This window comes from Mesocricetus auratus, unplaced genomic scaffold (genome assembly GCF_017639785.1).
Source record: "Mesocricetus auratus isolate SY011 unplaced genomic scaffold, BCM_Maur_2.0 Super-Scaffold_100004, whole genome shotgun sequence".
Lineage (NCBI taxonomy): Eukaryota > Metazoa > Chordata > Mammalia > Rodentia > Cricetidae > Mesocricetus > Mesocricetus auratus.
Genome location: NW_024429189.1, coordinates 87,205,801 through 87,231,181, shown reverse-complemented (window position 1 = coordinate 87,231,181; position 25,381 = coordinate 87,205,801). Strand labels below are relative to the sequence as shown.

Here is a 25,381-nt window from a genome sequence, read left to right as displayed (position 1 = left end):
AACAAACTCCAAAGTTTGTTGTTTTTTAGAGACAGCATCTTGCTGTGTAGCTCAGGCTGGCCTGGGACTTATACTTGTGATCCTTCTGTCTTGGCATCTCAACTATAGGCCCTGGGTTTGCTCCTCAGCACTGCAAATTATTCATCCACATTTACTTGAGACTGAGCCTGTTTTTGATTTGTGTGCACATTCAAGTTTGTGCATATGTGTGTTCAGGAGCACATGGAGACCAGAGGTAGATACTGGGTATCTCCCTCACTCTTTACTGTCTTTTTTGAAATAGAACCTCTCACTGTATCTGAGGCTGACCAATTTGGCTAGATAGGCTGGCCAGCAAGTCCCAAGAATCCTTTCTGCCTCTCTAACACTAGAATTACAGATGTGTGTCTGGCAGATCTATAAACCTTGTCAGCAGGTTGATGGATTCCCCAGGAGCTGGAGTTTCAGATAGTTGTGAACCAGCATAAGGGTGCTGGGATTCAAACCTGCATCTTCTGGAAGAGCAGCCAGTGCTCTTAAACCTCTGAAGCATCTCTCCAGCATCTTCTATGTGAATTCATGTTTTACAAGCATCTCAGAAAAATCTCACAATATGTGAAGGCATTACAATATCAACTGTATTATGGTTTCTCCCCTCTCACTCCCCATATTATGGCTTCTTCAAGTCGAGAAATTTCTTAGATCCTCTTGTCCCTTAGACAACTTTTCTAACTTCAATGAAACTTTTAAAGGACAAATGAGAGCTGAATGTGGCAGTCACAGGCCAGAGAAAGTATTAAGTATAAAGCAATAAAAGCTAAGAAGAGTCCTCCCATATAGCCTTTAAAAATTGACATAACTATACTGGAATCACATCTATAAATTTTGTCAGTCTGCTTGCCTGACATCCCATTCCACCCTCAGAAGCCACTCAAAGATTTCCACTGCTAAGCCTGCTTAAATTATTTTGAAGCTCTGCATGTGCAGGACTGTCGTCATAGAGAAGCCATGGCACATGAACAGAAGTCAGAAGACAAACTTGGGTGTTAGTTGTCACCTACCTTGACAGGGTCTCTTGTTTGCAGCTGCATTTAAGAGGCTAGCTGGCCCTCCCTTTGGCCTCCCATCCCTCTGAAGGGTGTCCAGTTTTATGTGGGTTCAGGGGATTTGAACTCAGGTCCTCACCCTTACATGGGGACTTCCACTCACTTAGCCATCTCAGCTCCTGCCTGTTTTCTTGACCTTTAACTCATTGCTTTCTTTTCTTATTGATCTTTATTGTCCATCAGCTACAGAGATCTCCCACTTGCCTGCCCTTGAGTTTCACAAAAATAGAAAAAACATTTGTTCAAACCAGACATGGTGACTTATGCCTGTATTTCTACAACCTGGTAAGCTGAGACCATAGGATTGTTGAATCCAGTCTGGGTAACATTTAGAAAAAAATGTTTATTTTTACATCTTGAGGCATTAATAGGAAATAAAAACACAAAACCACCCGGGATATTAATAGTGGAGACATGTGTATATACACATACACACAAGAAATCATATAAGGAAAATGACTAGATGTTGAAAGAGATTTGAGATGAAATACAAATAAGGATTTTGATGATTTGTCTGGGTGATGTTCAAAATCTCAACACCACTCTTCTATGGTACATTTTCAAGACAAAGATCTGTTAACAGGGCCTTTATTGGGATGTGGGGTAAGGATCCTGTTTTTCATGAACATCTACTTTATTACCTAACAGGTGAAGTCTTCTATTAAAAATGTGATGAACAGAAGGTTTGCTAAACTCCCATGACACAGAAGGCAACAGTATGGAAAACAGAATCCCAGTCTAAACATAAGCCAGAAGTACTTACAGTAACAATGTAAATAAAAATACCTCAAGGCAATTGTTACTATCGCTACTTTAATAATAGTATACTAGTCTCTATTTTATGAATAACCCTAAGTAGGTAAAATATATCATATTATCCACTACAAATCTTTATGCTTTAGCCAGATGTGATGGCACATACCTGTGATTCCTGCACTCCGGAGGTTGAGGCAAGAAGGATCATGTGTTTAAGACCAGCCTTGGGCTACATATAAGAAATATCAAAACAAAATTTCTAAATTTTACCACAATATGCCTTTCCCCCCCTTGAATCTTTCTTCTTTGCCTGTCCTAAGGCTGCTAGCACACACACATCCTCAGCATTTGTTTCCCAGGCATTCCTGAGAACACAGCTAGGTTCTGTGATCTGTTTTTTTTTTTTTTTTTTTTTTTTTTCCGAGACAGGGTTTCTCTGTGGCTTTGGAGGTTGGCTGTCCTGGAACTCGCTCTGTAGACCAGGCTGGCCTCGAACTCACAGAGATCCGCCTGCCTCTGCCTCCCGAGTGCTAGGATTAAAGGCGTGTGCCACCAACGCCCGGCATGGTTCTGTGATCTGTTAAGAGGGTATATAAGACTTAGTGTCATCATACTCACAGCTGAACTCTGACACTGTGAAATGCTGTCCACCAGCAAAATTGTTATGGATGTGTGCTCCAGATTTTTGCCAGGAACCAGTAGCAAAGGCACTTTCTGTTTGGTATGCACCAACATCCTAGACTTTCAGAAGGAAAGCAAGTGTCCCACACAAACCACATTGCACAGCATGGTCACACTAAGCCCTTCTCATCCTCCTATTACATGAGTTTCCAGATGTGCCAGTCAAGGAACTACACCTTATCAGTCCTTCAAAGAGTAACAGGCCTGCTGTAGAACTATTCTACAGTCTCACAGGAATAATCACCACTGAAATTTTCAGATTCAAGAATACTCCAATTCAGAAATGTTTTTAAAAGAGATACAAAATCATGATGCAGAACCTGTTATCTGAAGAGTGTTCAACTCACTTATAACAAGTTACCAAAAACATATTTGATCTTTTTTAACTTTACGGAAGAGAGTGAAAATATATGAAAAAAAGCTATGTGGACCCAGGGGTTGAGTCCAGGGATTGTCAGGCTTGAAGCAGGAGCCCTTCCCTGCTGAGACATCTCTCTGGCCCTGGTACTCGAAAATTCAGAGGGTTTTTTCAGTGTTTCTAGCAACAAAACCTAGATTCCTGTCACAATTACCTAGAAATGGACTTCTTTGACTACACATAATTAAACAAAAGGAAAGATGCCAATCACTTGGCATTAATGGTTTGGCCATGAACTTTAGAAACAAAAGGTAAAGTAGGCACTATATCAAGTCCGTGAAGATAACTTTCTTCAGTTAGTACTTTGGGGATACACAAGGAAATTTCCTTTTGTTGTTCTCGCCACTTGAGTATATTCTCTGCCAGTTCTTCTGTCTTGTTCACCAAAATATCCATCTTGGTTAATGCCTTGCTCTGTAATATTTCAAATAAAGAAAAATAGAAAAAAAATCTGTTATTGATTACCATTATATCAAAAACAGATCAAAAATTAACATATGATCTTTTTCTAGTCCCTTATTGCAACAATTCCATAAAACTGTGTCTCTACTCCCACCCAAACACATATATCTTCTATCTGTGAATTCACTTCTCCTCTATCATCAATTTTCAACTCAATGCAAATAAGCTCAGGCTTTCTCACTATATCTGGCTAGTCTAGAATTCTTGGCAATTCTCCTACTTTACCAAACCTAGTGCTGTGATTACAGGCATGTGTGTGTGTACCAAAGTTGTCTTAGCCGGGCGTTGGTGGTGCACGCCTTTGATCCCAGCACTCAGGAGGCAGAGGCAGGCAGATCTCTGTGAGTTCGAGGCCAGCCTGGTCTACAGAGCTAGTTCCAGAACAGCCTCCAAAAACAATACAGAGAAACCCTGTCTCAAAAAACCAAAAAAAAAAAAAAAAAAAGATAAAAACAGATTCTAAAGGTATAGGGTGAGGGTGATTAAAGACTGCAATTCTGCAATTTTCTTTTCTTTTGGTGTTGGGGATGGAACAAAGGCCTTTCACATACTAGGAAAGCACTACAGCAAGCTGATCCTTGGCCCTGAAAGTCTGTACTTCTAACATCTTCCAGATAATAATGATCCTCCCTATCCATACTTTAGTGGCAGGGATCAATCTAGTCTATTCAGTATTTTCTCCATGAGTAAAGCACAGTTTTGACCAATCTACCACCTTAGCCAAAGTGGAAACTACTTTCCCCTGAAGCTATCTGTGCTCTCTGCTCATAATTTCCCCCACACTATTGCTTTGGCCACATTAGTCTTTCTGACACACATTCAAATTTTACTGATTCTTCAAATTCATTCTAAAAACTTTCTAAAATCTTTCTATGTCCTATCCTGTTCCCAGTTCCCTATACCAACAGTTAGCAACTCCTAATAATTTTATTTCATACTTCTATAAATACAATCCTATGAAGTAAAAAGTATACATCTTGCTAGGTGTGGTGGCATATATCTAAAATCCCAGCACTTGGAAGGCAGAGGCAAAAAGACAGTGAGTGGGGCGTTGGTGGTGGCGCACGCCTTTAATTCCAGCACTCGGGAGGCAGAGGCAAGTGGATCTCTGTGAGTTCAAAGCCAGCCTGGTCTACAGAGGGAGTGCCAGGATGGACTCCAAAGCTTCACAGAGAAACCTTGTCTCAAAAAACAAAACAAAACAAAAACAAACTCAAAACAAAACAAAGACAGTGAGTTTGAAGCCAGCTTCAACTATATAGCAAGACTAGGGTATGGGGGTGAGGTAAGAGGAGGGAACCAGGTGAGAAGGGAGTAAAAAAATGGAAATGGTGTTACAGTAATTCTTTTGGTTTTTGAGACAGGGTTTCTCTGTAGCTTTGGAAGCTGTCCTGGACCTTGCTATGTAGATCAGGCTAGCCTCGAACTCACAGAGATCCACCTGTCTCTAACTCCCGAGTACTGGGGTTAAAGGTGTGCACCACCACCACCTGGCAAAGTAATATTCTTTTTTAAAGTTTCTTTTTGCTTTGAGACAGAATCTCATTTTGTGGCTTAAGCTACTCTGGAACTTACTACATAGTGCAGGCTAGCCCCAAAATGCCACAATAATATCCCTCAGGCACCCAAGTACTAAAATTATCAGTGTAGGGCACCATTTTTGGTTAAGAAAATGTTTCTTTTGATTCATGATTTTAATAATGGCTAACTCAAAGTGATATTAGCCAAGCTCAGAAAGACAAACACCATAAGTTTGTCTCATGTGTGTATCCTAGATTTGAATTGTGTGTCTATGTGTCATGAATGTAAAGTGGAAACAGTGAAAGGACACATTAAGGGATGAGGGAGAGGGTAAAAGAGTAAGAGAACACATGTGACATGCTAATAAAAGGAGACACTATCCAGAGGAAGCAGCAGGGCTAAGAAGAGCTGGATGGAGGAGACACAAGGACAGCAGAAGATGAGAACACAGTACAGCAAAGGGTAATAATCACACAACCATATGAGAATATTATTATGAAATAAATACTTTGCTTTGTTTGTTAATTTAGGAGTATGAGGCCAGTCTGAGCTTTGTGAGACTATTGAAAAAATCAAAACCAAACAGCTCAATGGGAAGGTCCACACAGCTGAGATTCTAATATAAGAACTAAGTGCAAAGCCGGGCGTTGGTGGCGCACGCCTTTAATCCCAGCACTTGGGAGGCAGAGGCAGGCGGATCTCTGTGAGTTCGAGGCCAGCCTGGTCTACAAGAGCTAGTTCCAGGACAGCCTCCAAAGACGCAGAGAAACCCTGTCTCGAAAAACCAAAAAAAAAAAAAAAAAAAAAAAAAAAAGAACTAAGTGCAGCTATATTAGTATTACTCACCATTTTCTTTAGGTTTGCATCTAAATGAGGGATATTTCTAATTGTTTCAAGATTGGTTTCCAACTTCTCAATGAAAGTCACAGCCAATTCCAACAAATGTACCATATATCTGAAAGAGAGTGTATGGGTAAATGTAAATTTGTCCCACAGGTTCCTGTGTTTGAATACTTGGTCCCAATCAGGTGATGTTGTTTGGGGACTTTTTGGAGCTTGGGGCACAGGAACTAGTTGGTAAATATAGATAACTGGGGGCAGTCCTTGAAGACGCTCTCCAATTACGATCCATCAAGATGTGAACAAGCCATCCCACAATCCTGCCCCCACAGATGGAGTTGCACTAGCTATAAGTGTTACAGCTCTGAGGGGAAAGGATTCCCCAATGAAAGTGTTATGGTACTACAGCTCTACTGGGGGGGAGGGTGGGGTGTTTCCCCAGTGCAGTGTTACAGCTCTGAAGGGGAAGGTACCCTGACAGTCAGAAGCCAAGAGCTACTACAATGTTACATAGCACACAGAACCCACAAAAGAGATTTGTAGGGAAAACCCCAGGAAGGTAGCTGCCTCTACTAGGGTAAGGAGTGAGAAGCAGCAGACGGTTTATATAACAACAGACACAGCTTTCCAGAGTGGGGCTTGGTGGGCTTCCAAGTTGAGGGCATTAGAGTGTTCTATGGGCGGAGCCTGGTGGTTGGAAGTCCTCAGTGGCAGGGACCATCCACTTGAACACTAGACACAATGCCTTCCCAACAATGTTTGATATACTACCTCTAAACTGTGAGTCAAAATAAACCTCTCCCCAACTAAGTTGCTTCTGTTAGGTATTTCTGTTACAGTGGTTAGAAAAGAAAAGCAATACAGAAAGAAAAGAAATTAGCTTTTCTTCTTTTTTAAAATATTTATTTTGTGTGTGGGTATTTTGCCTACATGTGTATCTGTGCACCACAAACATGCAGTGCCCATGGGAGCCAGAAGGGAGCACTGAATCCTCTGAAACTGGAGTTACTGAAAATTGTGAGCTGCCATGTGGGTGCTAGAAATTGAATCTGGATCCTCTGGAAGAAAAGTCAGTGATCTTAACCACTGAGCCATTTTTCCAGCCCCTTAGCTTTTCTTCTTTAGTTGTCTTGCTTAATTAGGACTGTTTGAAATAAGCAAATCTAACTAACAACATTAACATTTTAATGAGATTATCAACAGTGAAAAGGGTCTTCTCTTTTACATAAGGCAAAACTTAGATTGTCATATCCCACCACCATCACTACCACCACCACCCTGCCCTCCCCACCCCCCACCAAATGGAATGAGCCAGGCATCATGTTGCAAGTCTTTAATCCCAGTGTCCAGTGCTTGGGAGGCAGGGGCAGGCGGATCTCTGTGATTTGCAGGCCAGATTAGTATACAGATCAAGTTCTAGAAGAGCCAGGGCTACATAGAGAAAACCTGCCTCAAAAGATCCAAAATAGAAAAAGAAAAATGGAAAGAAGACATAGTATTCATGATAACTGACATCTGTCAGAAAACCCGCTGTGGGGCCAGGCGGTGGTGGCAAACACATTTAATCCCAGTACTGTGAGTTCAAGGACAGCCTGGTCTACAGAGTGAGTTCCAGGACAGCCAGGGCTGTTGCAGAGAAACCCTGTCTCCAAAAACAAAAAAGAAAGAAAAAGAAAACTCTCAGTCAAAATGGGTGTGGTGATAACATATCTTTATTCCTAGCACTTGGGAGGCAGAGGCAGGAGTCTCTGTGTTTTTAGATCAGCCTCATCTACAGAGTAAGTTTTAGGACAGTCAAGGAGTCCTATCTCAAAAATAAAGAAAAGAAAAGATGAAACCCCACAATTGTTGGTAATAAGCATCCTCATATAGGACTCCTTCCCTAGAAAAAAACTCATATTGGTTCAGAGAACAGACACCAAGGAAAAACAGTGCATTGATAAAGTACTACACAATTCCTTTGAATATGCATTGATGAAAGTCATTGAGATATAGTATCAGTAGAGGTAAGAACAAAGTCCAGTTTTTTTTCATTCTGGACGACACAGCAAGTTTGAGACCAGCATATATAAGACTCTGCCCCCCAAAAAAATTGTTTCCAGTTTTTGTTTTGCCATCCCCCAGACCTCACCCCTGTCTGTTTCCAGTTTTTGTGTTGCCATCCCCAACCCCTGTCTTTTTAAAACAGGGTCTCATTATATTACATAGTCCTGGCTTCAAACTCAGAGATCCACTGCCTCTGCCTGCTCGGTGCTGAGATTAAAGGCGAACACCACCATGCCTAGCTTCAGCTTGTGCATCTTTTAATGTTTTTTCTTTGTTAAATTTCAACAGAATTTTATATATAGACAATAATAAATGTTCATCATAGAAAACAATCTACACATAATAAAACAGATTTTACTGTGCTGTATGCTAGGGATCTAATATTTTTCATCAAACCATAATTTATAATTTCTAAAACACAATTGGCAAAACAAAGTCTTTTTTCAGTTATAATTATTTAAAAACAAAGGGCACTATCTAGTTTAATATATCAATATTAGTAATATTAATAAATATACTCAATAACATTGCTTTGTGAGTTATGCTACACCATAACTGCCAGTCTAAACAAAAGCTACCTTAAAAAGGCATGCATAATCCTCCATTTCTGCTTTGTGCTCTGACCTGTGATAAACTGCTTCCAATGGCAAGCTCTCCTGGCATATGGGTCTCAGCAGTCTTTGCCTGATGGCCCACTTCTCTTTTAGCACCGTTTCCAGATGATTATTCATGCTTTGCAGAGTGTCACACTTCTCAACTACATAAACCAGAGATGGCAACCACAGTTAGCAACAGGACAAGTATGTTTCAGAATCTCTAAGAATTGCTTGCCTGGGGAACTGCAGAGATGACTCAATGGTTAAGGCCACTCACTGCGCTTCCAGAGGATCCACAACCATCTGTAATTCCAGTTCCAGGCAATCCTATGGTGGTGTAGAGTTGGATGTGGTGGCACATGACTTTAATCCCAGGATTCAGGGGACAGAGTCAGGTGATCTCAGAAGTTCAAGGCCAGCCTGATCTACAAAGTGAGTTCCAGGCCAGCCAGGACTTCATAGTTGAGACCCCGTCTCAAAATAAAACAAACAAGAACCCTCCCTGCTGCAGAGTGCTATTATTTTACTACATTTAAAAAATTAAAAAAAATTATTTTTATGTGTATGGGTGTTTTGCCTGTATGTATGTGTACATATTATGTGTGTACCTGGTGCCCATGGACATGGATTCCTCAAGACTGGAGTTACAGAGCTACCTGTTGGTGCTGGGAACTGAACCTGAGTCCCCTAGAAGAGCAGTCAGTGCTCTTAAGCAATGAGCCATCTCTCCAGCTCATTACTCTACTTCTTAAACTTTGGTAGCTAGCCCTTCAAAAAAACACAAAAACCTAGTTCTGCCTAGTCTCTGAATACTGGTTAGTTTTCTAGGAATGGGTGTTATGAAAGAGTGAGACTGATCCCTAAATCACTCTGGATTCTTGTCCTACAATGTGATGTCTCTCTTGCCAAGAGCTCTAGTACTGGAATAGCATCCACCATGTGGACTTCACTATGGTTGAGCTATGTATCTTGAATACTCCAAAACTGTAAGTAAAATAAATCTTTTTTCCTTGTACGCTATCCAGCCTCAGATATTTTGTTGTGGCAATGGAAAAGGAGATTAGGGCTGAGAGATGGCTTAGCAGTTAAAGAGCATTGTTTGCTTTTTCAGAGGTGCTGAATTCAATCCCCAGCAACCAGTGTATAACACTGTACACATAATAAATAAGTCTTTAAAAAAAGGAAGAAAGAAATGGAGATTAATAGACTCATCAACCTGGTCACTTCCTTCCTTCCTTTCTTTAAGATTATGTATAGTATAGTGTTCTGCCTGTATGTATACCTGCACACCAGAAGAGGGCACCAGATCTCATTATAGGTGGTTGTGAGGCACTGTGTGATTGCTGGGAATTAAATCAGGACCTCTGGAAGAACAGCCAGTGCTCTTAACATCTGAGCCTTCTCTCCAGCCCCTCAACCTAGTCACTTTCTATATCCTATTTTCACTAGCCAAGTCAATTGGATTTGTTCTAAGCTAGCCAAGAGAATATAGTAAGAAAATAGAACAAATAAACAAACAAAAAGCCCCGAAAACATGTTAGTTATGGGACAATACTTGGGAAAGGTTATGAGATTAGAATTCTGCCGCCTGGTGCTTATATATACAATAATTCAAGATCAAGCTGAAATCCTAATATTAGTCTCTTAAGCAAGCAACTTACCCAAATAGGAAGGATGAATAAGATCTGCTGTGTCCTTTTCTAATTTAAGAAGTTCAATTTCTAGGTTGTTCTACATGAGGAGCAAAAGGAAACTTTAGATCACTCAGAAAGTGACCTGAAGTTAAAGACTTAAAACACTGATAAAATGGACATGCTACAGATGGAAGGATGGCTTATATAAAAGTCAGGTAAGTCACTGGAGCTTTTCATTTTGGTATCTTGCGTTCCTGTTATTACAATTAACTACTACAACAAGCACCCACCAACCATGTATTAGGCACTGCTGTAATTGCAAAAGAATGCTATTCAAACCAATTGAGAGGGTTTTTTTGTTTGTTTTAGGACATCCTGTATGCTAACCATCCACATTTTCTCTGAACTACACCCTAGCATAGTACACACATTTTTAAATGGAGTAAAGTAAAAAATCTCACAATTTACCTGGTAGATTTCAGCTTGAATATCTGAGATCTGCTGTAATCTGGAGAAGTTCACAAAGCAAGGAGCCGTTTTCTTAGAAATATCTAACATCTCCTATTGGTAAGTGAACAGAGAAAGCATAGTATGTTACAAAAGGTATAAACATTAGAATATCATACACAAGGGACTAAAAACATTATGTAACCAGGCAGTGGTAGTGTACACTTTTAATCTCAGCATTCAGGAGACAGAGGCAGGAGGATCTCTGTGAGTTAGAGGCCAGCCTGATCTACAGCTTGTGCTCCAGGACAGCCAGGACCACACAGAGAAACCCTGTCTTATAAATAAATAAATAAATAAATAAATAAATAAATAAATGTGATATCATGTCCAAAACTTCCCTAATACAAAGAACACATTAAACATGTAGCAATACATATCCTCTCTTTTTATTTTACATATATTCTCATCACTAACAATATTATAGTTTCTTTGCCTCTGGTAACAAGCAAATTTAGAAAGTAGCTACACAAGTATATTCCTAAAGGGTATGAAGAACATTTTGGCCTGAACTGCATGTACAGAAAGGCAGACAACTGAGTTCTCTAGTAAATTTTTAGGGGAAAGCCTATTTCTATCATATGCTATACATAAATGGGTATATGTCTTATGAACTTTTTTCTTGCTTCGATAAAACACCATAACCAAAGCAACTAATAAAATAAAGTGCTTGATTTGGGATTTACAGTTTCAGAGAGTTAAGTCCATAACTGCATTAGTCAGGGTACTCTAGAGGAACAGAATGAATCTATACATCCATGGAAAGGGAATTTATTAGAGTAGCTTATAGGCTGTAGTCCAGCTAGTCCAACAATGACTGTCTACCAACAGGAAGTCTACGAATCCAACAGTTACTTAGTCCATGAAGCTGGATGTCTCAGCTGGTCTTCAGTATATGCCAGAATCATAAAGTAGGTTCTAATGCCAATGAAGGAATGAAGCTGTCAGCAAGAACAAGGCCAAGCAAGCAAAGAGCAAGCCCTTTCTTCCTCCATGTCCTTATATAAACCACCATCAGCATGTGTAGCCCAAATTAAAGGTAGATCTTCCCACCTCAAAAGATCAGATTAAAGGTGGGATCTTCTACTTCAAAAGATCTATCTATCTATCTATCTATCTATCTATCTATCTATCTATCTATCTCCAAAACAATACAGAGAACCCCGTCTTGAAAAACCAAAAAAAAAAAAAAAAAAAAAGAAAGAAAGAAAGAAAGAAAGAAAGAAAGAAAGAAAGAAAGAAAAGCCCCAAAACAAACAAAATAAAACCTTTGCCAGGTGGTGGTGATATGCACCATTCTGTAATCCCAGCACTTGGGAGGTGAATTTCTGTGAATTTGAGGCCAGGCTGGTCTACAAAGCAAACTCCAAGACACCCAGAGCTATTATATAGAGAAACCCTGTCTCAAAAAAAAAAAAAAAAAAAAAAAAAGAAAAGAAAAAAGAAAAAGAAAAGAAAGGAAGGAAGGAATGAGAAAGGAAGGAAGGAAGGAAGAAGAAAACTCCCTTAGGTGTGCCAAGGCTCTTGGGTTTTAGTTAATCCCACAATGCAGTCAAATTGACAACCAAGACAAGTATCACAAGTCCACTCCTTGTGACCTTGATGCACAATTGTGCTTATTTCATGCCTAATTTCTGAATGAAAACAATAACCAAATCATAGTTACACCTAACACCATACAACTATCACATGCACAACTGCGAATGCATTATAAATCTTAGAACAGGTGGTAATCCAGGGATATTCTTTCAGTATCTTCAAAGCTTAAATATGATAACCACTGACCTTCTCTTAATTGACATTACATTACATGATAAAGAAATCAAGGAAAGAAAACACGTACTTTCTTTAAAAAAAAAGACAGAAACACTCAATTACAATCCTTGCTACTGTAACTGGTATTTATAACTGCCTTCTTCTACTAACCATTCTGTGTTTCTTCCACCCTCGGCAAGCACCTCAGCAGGTCTTGGTTCTTTTCCTGGAGAAGTGATCCATACCTTCAGACCTGGTGGGTCTGTGCCCTTTGTCATCCTGCCTGGATCAATCTCTTGTATTCCCACTAGCTTTAATCACAGGACATGGTAGCACCAGGAAACTCCCTAAAGGATCTCCAGACATAATCTCCCTTACCTCCATCATGGAGAAGCAATCTAATTTCTCCTTGGTAATTTGGACCAATCACTCGTCCTTACACTATTACTTCTTTCTTAGCCTGTTGGCCTAAGGTAATCAGAAGCCTAAAATGACAAGAGGGAAGTCAGAGATTCTAGTTGCCTTGTTTCCTGGCAAGAACACTAGCTGCTTTGGAACCAAAAATTTTCCTAGTGGGCTACTAGGGGTAATGATGAGTGGAACCATTCCCTTCCACACCTTGACTCCTGGACCCATGGACCCTGGCTAGAGAGGAAACCATATTATATATTGGATGCTGATTCAAAGTACAGACTTCCCTCTGGAGAACCCAACCCTGGCCCTCCAGGCTGCTGCCACCTAACTGGAGCTGTAACTATATCTTCAAAAAGCCATTCTAATGTTCTATCAGTCCAGCTGCTTCAGGATGGTGGGAACATGGTTAGACCAGTGAATTCCTTGATCATGGGCCCACTGTTGCATTTCTCTGGCTATGAAGTGAGTTCCTTGGTCAGAAGTAACACTGTGTGGAATAGGCATTGGATAGGCATTCTGCAAGTACACAGATGGTAAATTTTTGGCAGAAGCATTACATGCTGGAAAGGCAAATCTGTAACCAGAATAAGTATCTACTCTGCTAAGGACATAATCGCAGAAGATGCTGAATGCTATTCTAATCAGCCATCAAGCAAAGAAGGGAGGAACAGAACATTTTCTAATGAAGCAGTTACATGACATACACAATACATATTTAGAAGTCCTATATTTAAACAGGTGAGATGATGAAAATGTGTACTATGTCAGTAACAGTTAAAAAGGAAAGTGAGGGGCTAGAGGGATGGCTTAGTGCTTAAGAGTGCTGGCTGCTCTTCCAGAAGACCAGGGTTTGATTCCCAGAACCCACATGGCAGCTCACAACTGTCTGTAATTCTAGTCCCAGGGCACCTGACACCCTCATACACACATACATGCAGGCAAAACACCAATGTACATAAATTAAAAAGAAAAAAAGGAAAGTGAAGTAATATACTTGAACCACTGGCCACAGAATTAATATTAAGCCCCAGAGTGTTACTTTATAAGCAGCTGCAGGACACATAAAAGCTTCTAGCTACATGTGGTGCCCAAAGTGGGGCGTGGATCCATATAAGACCTAAAAGAGCGTACTAGAGAGATGGCTCAGAGATTAGGAGCATTGATTGTTCTTCCAGAGGTCCTGAGTTCAATTCCTAGCAACCACAAGGTGACTTACAACTATTTATGAGATCTGATGCCCTCTTCTGGTATGCAGACAAACATGCAGACAGAATACTGCATACATAATAAATAAAATAAATCTTCAAGAAAAAAAAAAAAGACCTAAAAAAGCTTTAGAAGGAGCTGGGTGGTGGTGGTGCATGCCTTTAATCCCAGTACTCGGGAGGTAGAGGCAGGCAGATCTCTGTGAGTTCGAGACCAGCCTCGTCTAAAAGAACTCCAGGACAGCCTCCAGGCTGGTCTGCAAGAGCTAGTTCCAGGACAGCCTCCAAAGTCACAGAGAAACCCTGTCTCGAAACAACAACAACAACAACAACAAAAAGCTTTAGAAGGACTCTATAAACACACAGAAACGAGCCTCACTGGAATTCCTAGTCTATCATGCTGGCTGCAATGCATAGATGCATTTCCAGACAGCTGACAAAGATGGAGCGGGCCACCAACCACCATGATAGCTAAACAGCATGACAGATTCCCACAATCTCTTAAAGGGGCCACACTAAAGAGAGGTTTTCTCAGCTGCTGCCTTTGAATTTGAGCTGTGGGGCTTAAGAAGACAGTTACAGGCTGAAGAGCACAGCTGTGCACTACTTAATACTGCTTCCCAGAGTTGAGGGGGTGGGGGGAGAGCATGACTTTCTCTGGTACCTCTGCCATGTTGGAAAGCCAAATGGGGTGGAGCCAGCAGCCAAAGCTGCCACTTTAATCCTTGTCAAGCCTGCTTAATGTTTTAAAAACTCTCCTGGTCAAAACAAGATTACAGATAACACAATAAGGATAGTCAGACAAAAAGGCCTCTACACGGGTCACAGCATGTGTGATAAGTATGCATGGGCTTGGGAGAGAGAGGATAGACAGAGTCATAGATTAAAAAAATAATTTAACGTGCCGGGCATTGGTGGCGCACGCCTTTAATCCCAGCACTCGGGAGGCAGAGGCAGGCGGATCTCTGTGAGTTCGAGACCAGCCTGGACTACCAAGTCCAGGACAGCCTCCAAAGCCACAGAGAAACCCTGTCTCAAAAAACCAAAAAAAAAAAAAAAAAAAAAAAAAATAATTTAACAATAATAAACTGAGGTCCTTAAAGAAGAAATAGAGAAATAAAAAAATTATAATGGGCATACAGAGATGAAAATACATAAAGATTCTAGATTATGTATGTTATTGTATTTTCCTTGAATTTCTTGACTATTAACGAGGTAACTACAGAGAAACATTTGCTTGTGGGGGTTGCTAAGATAAACCAGTATAAAGGTATCTTGACTTCAAAATTTGGGCCTAAGGACATGTTGCTTTGAAAAAGAAGTTCTGCTTTTTTTTCCACAAAAGATGAGAAGCTGGGAATTCCTTCCAGGATAATATTGTTTGATCAAGTAAGACTCCCCAAGAGGTCTTCAATGGGAGCAATGGCCCAAATGATCCAACATCCAGAACAGCTTCAAGGCAACTGGCTGAGACAATGTAGCCTCACAGACTACTACAGCCAAGATTTAACCATAATTCTTAATTTTTTCAGGATCTCCATAATATTACCAGTGCCCCCAATCAGCAGGAGGTAGTACAGAAAATTAAGCCCAAATTTCCAAAATAATTGTTTATAAATGTTTTCATTTAAAGGAGGTTAGTTATAAATGGTTAATGGTCATAGTCAATCTCTTTCTAAAGAAAAAAGGGAGATATGATATTGGCTGATAAATAAAGCTGTTTTGGCCTATGGCAGGGCAAAATATAGCTAGGCAGAAAATCCAAACAGAGATACAGAGAGAAAGAAGGTTGAGTCAGGAAGATGCCATGTAGTTGCCAAACGAGAAAGACACCCGAGCATTACCAGTAAGCCACATCCTTATGGCAATACACAGATTAATTGAACTGGGTTAATTTAAATGTGAGAGCTACTTAGTAACATACCTGAGCCATTGGCAAAACAATTATAATTAATATTAAGACTCAGAGCGTTATTTTATAAGTGGTTGCAGGACCAGGTGATACACATAAAAACTTCCAGCTACAATGAATCAGGTGCAGGAGGCTGAAACAAGAGGATCACCAGCTTGTGGCCAACCTAGGCTATATAGCCAGACATAGTCTCAAAGCACAACACTGGAGTTGGGGTGTGTACTTTACATTTATATATAGAGATGTGTAATTTGTAATCCTTTCCTTATGTTTAATTCTAGCTAAGGAGCAGTTAAAGAGAGACAACATAGCAAAGAAGTGAAAAGCTGAGAAGTCTCTCAGAAGAGTGTACATAGACTGCAGAAAAGCAAAAGACATTGAGAAAAGAGTAACAGTAGATGCTGAGTCTCCTCCCAGAAACCTTTCTTATTTTATCCATGACCCACTCAATCTTGCCAGAAACATATCTAAGATGTAAGGTCACTAAAGTATGTCATTATCTTACAAATAGCTAACCCTACCTTTCTTTCACCACTTAGTCATCCTCCAGTAGATAAATCAAACAGAAGAACACAGGAGCTGTTTGTAGAACAGTGGTATGAAATTACAATGCTACATGTCACGTTTTTTGTTTGTTTTTGTTTTTGTTTTTTCGAGACAGAGTTTCTCTGTGGATTTGGAGGCTGTTCTGGAACTCACTCTGTAGACCAGGCTGGTCTCGAACTCACAGAGATCCACCTGCCCATCATCTTTAACCTTAAAAACTTTATTTATTTTTCATTATGTGCATGTGTGTGTGTACTCACCTGTGTGTGGGTACCCAAGGAAGCCAGCAGAGGTTGTCTGATGCCCAACAGTTAGAATTACAAGCATTTATGAGCTGCTTGATGTAGGTGCTGGGAACCACACCCTGATGCTCTAGAAGAACAAGTACTTTTAACCACTGACTCATCTCTCCAGACCCCACCTCTATCTTTTAATGCAAATAAATGATGTGCACTAAAAGCATGGGTTGTTAAGACAGATCATATGACAAATAATGCTGAGAGTATTTCAGTAGTATAGCATTTGCTTAGCATGTGCAAGGTACTAGGTTCTGTCCCCAGTGCTGGGGAAAAAAAGTTCGCTTAGAGTAAAATCAACCTAGGAGTCTCTAAGTAGTTTCTTTCTTGAAATTAACTGTTCAATTAATTGTTAAAAAGGGTGTCTCGTAGCCGGGCGTTGGTGGTGCACGCCTTTAATCTCAGCACTTGGAAGGCAGAGGCAGGTGGATCTTTGTGAGTTCGAGACTAGCCTGGTCTATAGAGCTAGTTCCAGGATAGCCTCCAAGACAATACAGAGAAACCCTGTCTTGAAAAACAAAAAACAAAAAAAGAAAAGAAAAAAAAAGGTGTCTCTTATGGAACTGTGGAGTGGTAGATTTTAACTGTAATTAAAATAAGAAACTGGCTAATGTGTGTTACTTGGCAATACGAAGATAACCATAAAACCATTACCACCCAAAAAGGTATCTAAAACCCTACGATTCTACCAATGCCTGAAATCACCTATGGGTACTTTATTCTATGGTTAAGGAACTTGCATCCGCTATCAACACTTTCTAGAAGGACAGTGAATTTCAAATGTGTTAAGCTATGAAATAATCCAACAGTTCTGTGGCAGGAGAACTGCACAACGCAAAGTGAGAAAACTAGGCAATGTGGTATTAAGAAACACGGGGAGAAGTGAGGAAGGATTAAACTGTAGAGCACTGTGCCAGCTCCAGTGAAAGCCAGTTAGCCAGGACCACCTGAAACACTCAAAGCAATGCTGGGTCTTCAAGAAAAGTCCAAATTCACCGGGCACTTGGGAGGTTGAGACAGGCGGATCTCTGTGAATTCGAGGCCAGCCTGGTCTACAGAGCAAGTTCCCGGACAACTAGGGCTGTTACACAGAGAGACCTTGTCTTGAAAAACCAAAAAAGAAAAATAAAGTCCAAACTCTTTCACAACTCGATCTTGCCACAGTTCACCCCTATTTATCAATATCTATTTAGAAACAGACTCCTGCTATGTAACCCTAGATGGTCTGTAATTCACTAGCCCTGGGATTACAGGTGTGTACTACTAAGCCTGGCTGTTGACAATTCATTTTAAAAGATGGTATGTCAAAAAGGAGATCTAATTCTGACAATCTGCTGATGAATTTCTTGGTCATGTTAGGTGTTTCTTTTTTGTTTGAGACAAGGTCTCCTCACTCTGTACCCCAGACTAGCCTTGAACTCTGAGCAAACTTCCTGTTTCCACAGCTCCCAAGGGCTTAGATTACAAATCTAAGACTGACACACCTGGCTGTCTGTTTTCTTTTTTTTTTTTTCTATCTCTGTTTCTTAAACACTTTAGGATATTTGAAGCCTCCAATCAATAACTCCTCCGTGAATTAAAAAAAACCTTCCATCAAGTCTGCACTACTAATTTCTACAGATGAATTACTAACTTTCCTCAACTTGTTTTTGTGGGATTTCTTTTCGGGGTGGGGATCTTGAGACAGGGTTTCTCTCTGTGTCCTGGTACTCACTTTGTAGATCAGGCTGGTCTTGAACTCACAGAGATCTGCCTGCCTCTGCCTCTGAGCACTAGGATAAAAGGCCGGAGCCACCACCCCCAGCTTCAACTTCCTTTTTGATAGCAGTTTCCTTCCCTTTAATCCTACTGTCCTTGGTATCCCCCTATTCCTGTCATTTTCTATTGTTCCTTCACATATTCGATCTCTCCCTTTTCTGTCTTCCTCCTTGTATGTACACGTCTAAAACAACTACTTCTTAGGCTAATTTTTATTGTATTTTATTTATTTAATTATTTTGGCTTTTCGAAACAAGGTTTCTCTGTATTGCTTTGGAGTAATCTTTATTTTCATCTCAAAATCAAACGCTTCCCCCATTCAAACTCCAACAGCATACACACACACACATACACACACGCACGCGCGCCTTTAAAAGATGCTTCCACAAAGAGTCTTCATTGGAGTTCTTTTGTACTCAAGGCTTCCTGCCCCACATATGCCTCAATAACTCCCATAACCGGGCGTTGTTGGAAATGCTTGTTTTAAGCACCGGCTTCCCACTCTACCGTCTGGAGCAGCGGTTCTCAACCTGTTGCTTGTTTGGGAGTTGAACGGCCCTTCACATGGGGTCTACTAAGGTCATCGGAACACACAGATATTTACGTTACGATTCATAAGAGTAATAAGATTACAGTTATGAAGCAGCAGCGAAAATGATTTAATGGCTGGGGGCAGCCCACAACATGAAGAACTGTGTTAAAGGGTCGCAGCATTAGGAGGGCTGAGAGTCGCTGGTCTAGTGGAAGTAGTATCGGTGGAAGAAAAAGCAGGGCGCTGTCCACCTCCGACAAGAAGCCTGGGAAAACCTGCAGGCACTCAAAACACAAGAGTACTGGGAACGCCGGCTACTCCGTCCCTCACACTTACAGAACCCACAGGAGAACGGTCGAGGCCGCAGCCTCCAAGGGGCGCTGCCCGGTTTGAACACAGCCCTCAGTTGGCTCACTCCCCCCCTCCCCGCGCAGCCACGACCACCACCTCACAGCGGAATTCTGTCGCCCCCTTGATGACGCCATTACCGCCCCCAACATACCTCAGTGACTATCCCCGAAGCCACCCAGTGGCTCAGCAGTAGCCCAGCTGCACTCGGCGCGGACGCCGGGTCCCACGGGTTCGGGATAGCCATGGCTCCCACACACCTCAGGAACTGGCGCGAGGAGTGAGAGGCACACAGCGAACGACCGCGCGGCTTGATGATGTCACAGGGCGTTCCCGCCCGGGCGGAAGCCCTGGGAGCGCGTCTCAGGCGAGCGCGGGTCCCGGGTGTTCCCTGGCGGAGCCTTTTCTGCACTGAGCGGTAGGAGGCGAGTCTCGAGTTCCCTGACCCGGCAGCGGCTACCGGAGGCTCCCTGGCCTTAGCTCGGCTGCCAAAGCAGCAGGATCTTGTGGTAGCGCTGCTTACTCGCCTGCTTTCTTCTTGCCATACTCTTGGGCTGCCCCCTAGGAAGTAGGCATAGACAGAAGGTGACAACTGGGACAGGAGACCCACACGGGAGGTTTACCTGATGATGGCTGTCTGTCTAGACTGGGCGGTGACAGCTATGCTTCTTTCCCGTAGGGAACTGAGCCGCAGCGCTAGGATGGGAAACAGTGCCCTCCGCGCTCATGTGGAAACAGCGCAGAAAACTGGGGTCTTTCAGCTGAAAGACCGTGGTCTGACCGAGGTGAGACGAGAGGGGGCCCGACCAAGAAACTAAGGGAGAGGGATGGTGGGGTGGCCAAGTATATTGGTGCGGATTTTCCACGCTGTGAACTCCTTTCTCCAGTTCCCCTCAGAGTTGCAGAAGCTGACAAGCAACCTTAGGACCATCGATTTGTCCAACAACAAGATCGACAGCCTACCGCCTCAGCTAATAGGAAAGTTCACTCTGCTGAAGAGCCTCTCCCTCAACAACAACAAACTGAGTATGGCTTTTGTGCCTGGCTAGCTAGAGATGAGCGGTTATGAAGGGTGCTTTTCCTCTTACAAGCTGAATTTGTGATGATATCAGTTCAGGGTATGCAGAATGGTGGAGCATTGAAGCTTTCTGCCTCTTGCACTAAATCTGCATGCCTCCTTGGATAGTAGAATCATTATTATTAGGTTGATTTGGACTTGGGAGACTTATAGGATGCAATGTAAACAGAGTTCTCTAATTTGGGGGCAGGGTGGAATGGGAGGGTCTGCCAAACCTCCCTAGATTGTTAGAAAATACTTAGGCCTCTTTACAAAACGGAACTATTATACACATAAATGCTCTTCTGCATTTCGATGGCTCCTTAATATCCCGAACACTGTTGGTAAAATATGATACCTAAATATGGCATGTGAGAATTCTATGTAAAACCCGGGCCTGTTGACTTAGGGCTGCAATCCCAGCTACTCAAGAGGCTGAGAGGCAGAAGGATCATAATTTCAAAGCCATCTTAGACAACTTAATGAGACCCTGTCTCAAAAATAGAAACAAAACAAGATAAAGCAGGCTGCCATACTGTCTTTTTATAAACATTAGACTATCAGATTCAGATTTAAAAAAAACAACAACTTTCTTCACCAGCTGTTCTACCCGATGAATTATGTAATCTGAAAAAGCTAGAGACTCTGAGTCTAAACAACAATCACCTGAGAGAGCTACCATCTACCTTTGGGCAGCTTTCTGCCCTGAAGACCCTGAGCCTCTCTGGGAACCAGCTGGGAGCACTACCACCCCAACTTTGTAGTCTTCGACACCTGGATGTAGTAGATCTCTCTAAAAACCAGATTCGGAGTATACTTGACACAGTAGGTGATCTGCAGGCCATCGAACTCAATCTCAACCAGAACCAGGTTGATATTTTATTTCTGTGTATGTGTGTGTGTGTGTGTGTGTGTGATATTTTATTTCTCTGTGTGTGTGTATTGCCCCCTTCCCAGTGTATGTTTGGATTTATGGTCTCCTAATACATTCCTGTTCCTTAAACACTAATCATGGAGTTGATATCAGACTAAAAGATATATTCCATGAACTGAACTTATTTCAATGCCCAGTGTCATAGAGTGGGCTGATAGTGGCAGTTAATAGTGTCCAAGGTGGTCTGAGGAAGACAGAACAGAGTAATAGGATAATTACGGGGGGGAAAAAAAACTAATGAATTTTGCAAATCTTTGGTTCCTTTTCACACCCACAATCATGTTGGGATGAGGCCTAAACCCTTAGAATCTGAGAGTCAGGCATCATTTTATTTATTTACTTAGTTTTTGCTTTCTTAAATATGTGCCCTTTTGCTGAAAAATCCTTAAGTGATTGTTTTTCTGGAGCTACCTTAGCTTATCATTTGACAACTTTATATTTGAAATGTTTTCCCTTGTTTTGAATCTTAGTTAACATAGCAAGTAGTCAATAGAATTTAGTGACCTGGGGCTGGAGAACAGTTAGTAGTACAGTAATTGTGTGCCATGCATGAGACTCTGGTTCATCCTGCAGCATGGGAAGGAAAAGAACTTAGAGCATTTAATGGGCCAAAGAAATGCATGATCAAAGACAAAAGTGTTCACTATCGACCTGGAAGGCCTCCACAAGGCCTCTACAGAGTTCATCATTTGACTCATCGAAATGTTTTAGTGAAAAGTGTACATACAAAACTGTACTAGAGATTAGTAGATAGGACTGTTGATACTGTAGATTTTGAGGTCATTGGGGTCATAAGTGAAATGACTTTAAGAATGATTGTTTCCTAGAAGGTTGAGACTGTGAAATATGAAGCATTAGGGATTTCTGCTTGAAAATAATTGTTAAGAAATAAAAAGATGTTGCCAGGTGTTGATGGAGCACATCTTTAATTCCAGCAGAGGCAGGCGGATCTCTGAGTTCAAGGCCAGCCTGGTCTACAGATCGAGTTCCAGGACAGCCTCTAAAACAATACAGAGAAACCCTGTCTCAAAAAACCAAAAAAAAAATAATAATAGTAATAATAAATATATTTAAATATAATAAATAAATAAATAAATAATAAAAATAATAAATAAATAATAAATAATAAAAATGTCAAAAAATCAGGAGAATTCCAAAAGGGGAAACATATAGTGTCATGCACAAGAGGAGTCTCAAGAAAAGGATGGATAGTCAGATGCAGCCGTGCATGGGCAGCATGAAACCTTGACTTCAGCAATAAAGCAGCAGGTATCAAAATGTTTGGCTCTTCCTGAGGTTAGTGGTAAACTTTTTCCTTAAACTTACACAATTCTCGTATTTTCTATAAGTGTACAGTACTTTTATTATTAGTTTTTATTTCTGAAAAGCTACTGGTAACATTCAAATCATTTGCTTTGAAAGTGGAGGAGTAACAGAAGGTATGTTAACAGAGGCTTCTGTAATGAGTAGGTAGTGAGAAAATAGAGGCGGTAGAAGAAAAACTAGGGCAGTCAAGATTTGTCTCAGTGTAGTAAAAAGTAGTCATTATGCTCTTGGTCCTCTCACTGTTTTGTGTTCAACAGATATCTCAGATCTCAGTGAAGATATCCTGCTGTCCTCGCCTGAAAGTCCTCCGCCTGGAGGAAAACTGCCTTGAGCTCAGCATGCTTCCACAGAGCATCCTCAGTGACTCCCAGATCTGCCTGCTTGCTGTGGAAGGCAATCTCTTTGAAATAAAGAAACTTCGAGAACTAGAGGGTTATGATAAGGTGTGTATTAGCATATTCTACATTTCCAATGTGTGCACTAGAGAAAATGCTGAGGTAACCTGGGTGATAGCTACAGTTAGCATCACCAGGTTCATATTTTGGAGGTAGTTCTAAGACTTGGTCAGTTGTATTATGCCAAGATGACTTTCTCCACATTCTGCTTACAGTAAAGCATCTTTTTATGCTTCCTAGTAAAATACATGGAAAAAAATCAATGTGCTTTAATAGTTAGACTTTGTAGGGTGTGATAGCATGGCTTTAATCCTAGCACTTAGGAGGCAGAGGCAGGTAATCTCTGGGAGTTTAAAGGCCATCAAGGATTATATAGTGACATGTCTCAAAAAAGGAGAAAAATAATTTTGTATGAAATGAACCAAGTCAAATTAAAAAGAAACAAATGCAAAAACTCAAATTAAAAAAATACCATTATATTTGCCCATGCCAAATATCATATGTATATTTTTCTTGCCTGTTTTTAGTACATGGAGAGGTTCACAGCCACCAAGAAGAAGTTTGCATGATGTTCTCCAGGACCATGGGAACCTTGGACACTGACCTGGAACCTCTGTTGGAATCTGGCCGAGTTAGAGGCTCCTGAAGTTGGAGATACTCAAGATTGTTTCATTTAATGACCTTTTTCCTTAAAGGATTATCTCAGATAAGCTATAGGAGGACTTAGACAGGAAGAGCCCTTCATTTTGAAACATGGATAGGGCAATGGCCAGTGTTGACCTTTAAAACCATCGTTGGTTGGGCTCTAAGAAACCAGTAAGGAGTTGCTATTCGTGCGGTGAGGAAATGCTGCCTGTAATAGAATGACTCCACAACACAGCTAGAGATTTTGTTGGGCTGCATCGTGTCAGCTTCATAAAATCAGTTACCACATCACTTCTGTGTTAACACTTCATATTTTTATGAAATTCTAATTTGTAGGAATCTTGGATGGTTAAGGACATATGCTTTTGTTCCAGTCCATCAATTCAAAAGCAGTGCACTTGGAACTTGAGATGTACATAAATATGTAGTTATCTTAAAGCAAGCTTTGTCAAGAGGAGCATCAACACAACAGCCACCAAGAAATGTTCCCCAAGGCTGCAGTAGCAATTTTTTTTACTATTGTAGGTGCCTTACTGGTAGAAGGCTCTGAAGAGCTAAAAGTATATGCAAAAATTGTAAAAAAAAAATTTTAGATAGGTTTTTGCTATGTAGTCCAAGCTAGCCTCAGACTTACAATCTCCCCACCTCTACCCCCTTTAAGTACTGGGATTACAGGCATGCGCCACACTCAGCCTACTTGTAAGATTTTAAATGAATTTTAATAATCAAGATTTTCCTGAAGATTTGTTAAAAATCATGTGTTATTTCTGGTAATTTCTCCCCCTTTTGTATTTATGACTGTACTAATTAAATTACCTTCAAGAAAACCATTGCTATAATATTTTAAAGTAACATGTTTATCATGGTCATTCTCTGAGAGGATATACTAAATAAAATATTTTTAATGAACTTTGTCTGGAATAAGTGTTAATCATTTAAAGAACTGGTAATCTGTTGAGTAGTCATTTGTTCTTTGAAAGTAAACTGGAAATATGTTTTGTTCTCTTGCTTGGTTTCATGAGCAGTGAAATCCATTGATATCAGACTTTTCTGAGGAACTGGGAATAATGCTTAAGAAAATGTTGGAAGGAACACACACATACACAGAGATTTCAGATTGTCACTGCTAAGAACATTGCAAAGTGATTACCAAGACTGTTTTCTGAAGTCTTTTCTTGGCTAAAGATATACTGATAGTTCTCAATAATAGTTAAAACTGGCTTAAAGTTGGAAAATCACAAGGGCTCACAAGAAGCAGTCTTTCTGACCTTAAATTTGGCCCAGGTGTTCTTTTCCTCCATGTTGTCTTCTCTATTTGGGGATAGGTGGTACTAGTTTATCAGTATCCATCATGAAGATTTTGGTTTTTTTTTTTTCTTCTCAGATTTATTTTTCTGTGAATTGGATCACCTGGAACTGGAGCTACAGATAATTTTGAACTGGCATGTGGGTGCTGGGAACAGAACCCAGATCTTCTAGAAGAGCCACAAGTGTTAACCACTAAGCCAACTCTCTAGCTTGTTTTTATTAGTTTAAGATGTATTCTTGCTGATCACTGAGCAGCTGATTTCTCTTGGCATTTTGCCAGTACCGTTCATCTAACAAATCTGAACTTACAAATTTAATAACTTAGGTATATTCATCCGTGTTCCCTACTCCTGTAAAAATCAGTAAGTTGCCACCCTTCAGTTTCATGTATGTCCAACCATACC

At 40.8% G+C, this 25,381-nt stretch overlaps 2 protein-coding genes across 8 annotated transcripts; one reads left to right on the top strand and one right to left on the bottom strand.

The window, feature by feature from the left end:
• Positions 1 to 1,408: 1,408 nt before the first annotated feature.
• Haus2 (HAUS augmin like complex subunit 2) lies at positions 1,409 to 19,591 on the bottom strand. Of its 3 annotated transcripts, XM_040746111.1 has the most exons (6): positions 19,467 to 19,591; positions 10,508 to 10,600; positions 10,067 to 10,136; positions 8,434 to 8,566; positions 5,770 to 5,878; positions 1,409 to 3,354 (listed from the first exon to the last, which is right to left on the bottom strand). In XM_040746111.1, the coding sequence occupies exons 1-6, from the start codon at positions 19,557 to 19,559 to the stop codon at positions 3,148 to 3,150; spliced, it is 705 nt and encodes a 234-aa protein (XP_040602045.1). In that variant the 5' UTR covers positions 19,560 to 19,591; the 3' UTR covers positions 1,409 to 3,147. The 3 variants fall into 3 exon arrangements, with proteins under 3 accessions (XP_040602045.1, XP_040602046.1, XP_040602047.1); XM_040746112.1 differs by lacking the exons at positions 10,067 to 10,136; positions 19,467 to 19,591; XM_040746113.1 differs by lacking the exons at positions 10,067 to 10,136; positions 10,508 to 10,600; positions 19,467 to 19,591 and having other exon boundaries at positions 8,388 to 8,495.
• On the top strand, positions 19,551 to 24,578 carry Lrrc57 (leucine rich repeat containing 57). Of its 5 annotated transcripts, none has more exons than XM_040746109.1 (6): positions 19,551 to 19,679; positions 19,992 to 20,097; positions 20,200 to 20,338; positions 20,971 to 21,239; positions 22,887 to 23,072; positions 23,552 to 24,578. In XM_040746109.1, exons 1-6 carry the CDS (start codon positions 19,627 to 19,629, stop codon positions 23,591 to 23,593), a joined length of 795 nt encoding a protein of 264 aa, XP_040602043.1. In that variant the 5' UTR covers positions 19,551 to 19,626; the 3' UTR covers positions 23,594 to 24,578. The 5 variants fall into 5 exon arrangements, with proteins under 5 accessions (XP_040602043.1, XP_005068561.1, XP_005068559.1 ...); XM_005068504.4 differs by having other exon boundaries at positions 19,603 to 19,737; XM_005068502.4 differs by having other exon boundaries at positions 19,627 to 19,730.
• The last annotated feature ends 803 nt before the right edge of the window (positions 24,579 to 25,381 follow it).

Bases quoted from the DNA above. Each gene is read 5' to 3' on its own strand.
- Haus2 (XM_040746111.1), bottom strand. From the start codon at position 19,559: ATGGCTATCCCGAACCCGTGGGACCCGGCGTCCGCGCCGAGTGCAGCT. The intron at 10,601-19,466 runs GTATGTTGGGGG...ACTTACCAATAG, and splicing joins CTTCGGGGATAGTCACTGAG to GAGATGTTAGATATTTCTAA. The intron at 8,567-10,066 runs GTAAGTTGCTTG...TGGTTTATGTAG, and splicing joins TATTCATCCTTCCTATTTGG to TTGAGAAGTGTGACACTCTG.
- Lrrc57 (XM_005068502.4), top strand. From the start codon at position 19,627: ATGATGTCACAGGGCGTTCCCGCCCGGGCGGAAGCCCTGGGAGCGCGT. The intron at 20,098-20,199 runs GTGAGACGAGAG...TCCTTTCTCCAG, and splicing joins AAGACCGTGGTCTGACCGAG to TTCCCCTCAGAGTTGCAGAA. The intron at 20,339-20,970 runs GTATGGCTTTTG...TTTCTTCACCAG, and splicing joins CCTCAACAACAACAAACTGA to CTGTTCTACCCGATGAATTA.